The following is a 3101-nucleotide window of genomic DNA, read 5'->3' on the forward strand; positions in this document are numbered from 1 at the left end:
TGTAAGGGGAGAAATGTATGCCTTCCTTATAGTGAAAATAAATACAAGATTAAAAAAAAATTTTAAAGGATAAGATAGAAAAACAAGAATATTTTAAAATCTAAATAAAAATGAACAATTAAGCATTATGGGAATTTTGTTAGCATTAGAAAGCTAAAGCAATCAAAGAGAAATAAAACCAAGTAACTTAGTACCTCAAAGTTTTTTTTAATTCTAAAATAAACATAATCAAAACTAAATAAAATTTAAAATTCAGAGGCTAATATGATAGCAGTTACAGAGAAAAGAGATGTAATATTAAAATAAACATTAAAGTCTAAGATGAAAATCTGAAGTGTGCAACTCAGATCAAGAAGAAATAGGGACTTCCTTTATGGTCCAATGGTTGGGAATCTGACTAGCAGTGAAAGGGACATGAGTTCAATCTCTGGTTGGGGAACTAAAATCCCACATACTTGGGACAACCAAGCCCAGTAAGCCTGAGTGCTACAACTATTGAGACCATGAACTCTGGAGTCCACATGCCATAACTAGAAAGTTCATGTGCTACAATATCCCACATGCTGCAACTAAGATCCAACAGAGCCAAATAAATAAATATATATATTTTTTAATATAAATTTATTTATTTTAATTGGAGGTTACTTAGTTTACAATATTGTATTGGTTTTGCCATACAACAACATGAATCCGCCACAGGTATATACATGTTCCCCATTCTGAACACCCCTCCCTCCTCCCTCTCCATACCATCCCTCTGGGTCGTCTCAGTGCACCAGCCCCAAGCATCCAGTATCATGCATTGAACCTGGACTGGCAATTCGTTTCATATAAATAAATATTTTAAATAAAAAGAAGAAATAAAATGACAAAGGTGATTTTTTTTAAAGATTGAAGGTTACAAACAGAGGAAAGAAATATAAACCCCAGATAAAAATCAAATGTAAAAACCATCTAAAAGATACATTCACATTTCTTAATAACAGATTCCTCTTAGATTGGCAATAGATTAAATACTTCATGGATAGAGAGACAATGGAACAGAGAAAAAGATATAGCTCTATTTTTATCAGTGGGTAATTTGACTCAGAAGTTATTTATATTTACAGCTTTAAATATCAAGTATTTGGTTGTAAGACCAAAGCAGTTAGATCCCATGTTTCAGAAGGAATATATATTTAAATAAAAAAAACTGTCAAAGCAGATATGTTGAAAGCAGAAAAGAATAATTTAATGCCTCCTAGTTGGATATGAGGGGCTTCCCAGGTGGCTCAGTGGTAAAGAATCCGTCTGCCAGTGCAGGAGATGAGGGTTTGATCCCTGGATCAGGAAGATCCCCTGGAGAAGAAAATGGCAACCATTCATATTCTTGCCTAGGAAATCCCATAGACAGAGAAGCCTGGTGGGCTACAGTCCACTGGGTTGCAAGAAAGTTGGAGAAGACTCAGAGACTAACCAACAAAATTGATTAGATGATTTCTACATTGTGATTATAAAAGTTACCTGTCCCTTTTCCATTTACTTATTAAAATTTTTCTTCTCAGTAAATGTTTTACTGCTTCCTTCACATCCTTGTTCCTGAGACTGTAGATTAAAGGATTAATCATAGGAGTCATCACTCCATAGAACACAGATACAAGTTTGTCAGTAGCATCCATGTCATCTGAATTAAGTGTCTCTGTAGACTTGGGCTTCATGTACATGAAGAGAATGGTTCCATAGAATATTATCACCACAGTCAAGTGGGCTGAGCAGGTAGAGAAGACTTTGCTTCTTCCCTCAGAAGAGCGAATTCTGAGGATGCTGATAATAATTAATGTGTAAGAGATAATGATTAACAATAATGGGGTCATTATGAATAAGGTTGTGGCCACAAGCATGATGAACTCGTTACCTGAGATATCAGCACAGGCCAATTTCATGACAGCCAGAATTTCACAGGTGAAATGATTGATGACATTATTCCTGCAGAAGGGCAATTGTACCACACACCCAGTTTGTACTGTAGAGTTAACAATTCCTATGATCCAGGAGCCAACTGCCATGGGCACATAGGAATCCTTGCTCATGATGACAGAATATCTCAGAGGGTTGCAAATAGCCACATACCGGTCAAAGGCCATCATGCCCAGGAGCACACACTCTGTTGTCCCCATGGCCAAGCCAAGGAACATTTGCACAGCACAGCCAGAGAAAGAGATGGTCTTTTTTTCTGAGAGGAAGCTCACCAGCATGGGGGGAATGGAGACAGTGGTGTAGCAGATGTCCAGGAAGGAGAGGTTCCCCAGGAAGAAGTACATAGGGGTATGAAGGTGGGAGTCTAAGATGCTGATGAGAATAAGGGTACCATTTCCCAGAAGGATGACCACATACATTATTAAGACAAGCACAGAAAAGAGTAATTCAAGCCTTGGATAACCAGAAAGCCCCTTCAGAAAAAATTCCACCAGAATGGTTTGGTTTTCCCATTCCATTGTATGGTTTCTTTTCCACCTGTAATATATTAGAATATGTTAAGATAAAATATATATTCTACTATGATTATATTCAACTATGTACCAATGTAGAAGTACCATATACTCATAGGAAGAAAAGAAAATATAAAAAGGAATAGACCAAAGAAATAAAGTGGACCAAATAGAATAGAGAGGGGGAAGGGAAGAGAAATGAACATAATTTTCAAGCTACAAGCAATATGTCATGCAATTTATTGAATCTCATCAAGGTTCTGGGAGAGAGGTATCATCATCCACATTTTACAATAAATAAATCAAACCAAAAATATTAAGTAAACTTAATTAAAGGTAAATTTAGAGCAGAGGTAAGATTCAAACCCAAGTCTTCCTTGCTGAAGCCTGAGCTTTTGGTCATATTTGTCACAAGTTAACTAACGTTTAAAATAAATACGAGTATTGCATTAGGTGTAACTGAAAAGTAAACTATTTTTATTGGCTACAAACCATCACTGGAGAAGGAAAAGGCAACTCACTCCAATGTTCTCGCCTGTAAAATCTCATCGACAGAAGAGCCTGGTGGGCTAAAGTCCATGGGGTCACAAAGAGTTGGACATAACTTAGTGACTAAACAACAACCCCCCACAC

At 36.6% G+C, this 3101-nt stretch overlaps 1 protein-coding gene across 1 annotated transcript; it reads right to left on the minus strand.

Moving 5' to 3' along the window:
• Nucleotides 1–1503: 1503 nt before the first annotated feature.
• Nucleotides 1504–2474, minus strand: LOC120859628 (olfactory receptor 13C2; the record flags this gene model as incomplete). Its single annotated transcript, XM_040235659.1, has 1 exon — nt 1504–2474. A coding segment is annotated over exon 1 (971 nt), but the record flags the coding sequence as incomplete, so codon positions are not given.
• Between the last annotated feature and the right edge of the window lie 627 nt (nt 2475–3101).

Source organism: Oryx dammah, unplaced genomic scaffold (assembly GCF_014754425.2).
Source record: "Oryx dammah isolate SB20612 unplaced genomic scaffold, SCBI_Odam_1.1 HiC_scaffold_1995, whole genome shotgun sequence".
NCBI lineage: Eukaryota > Metazoa > Chordata > Mammalia > Artiodactyla > Bovidae > Oryx > Oryx dammah.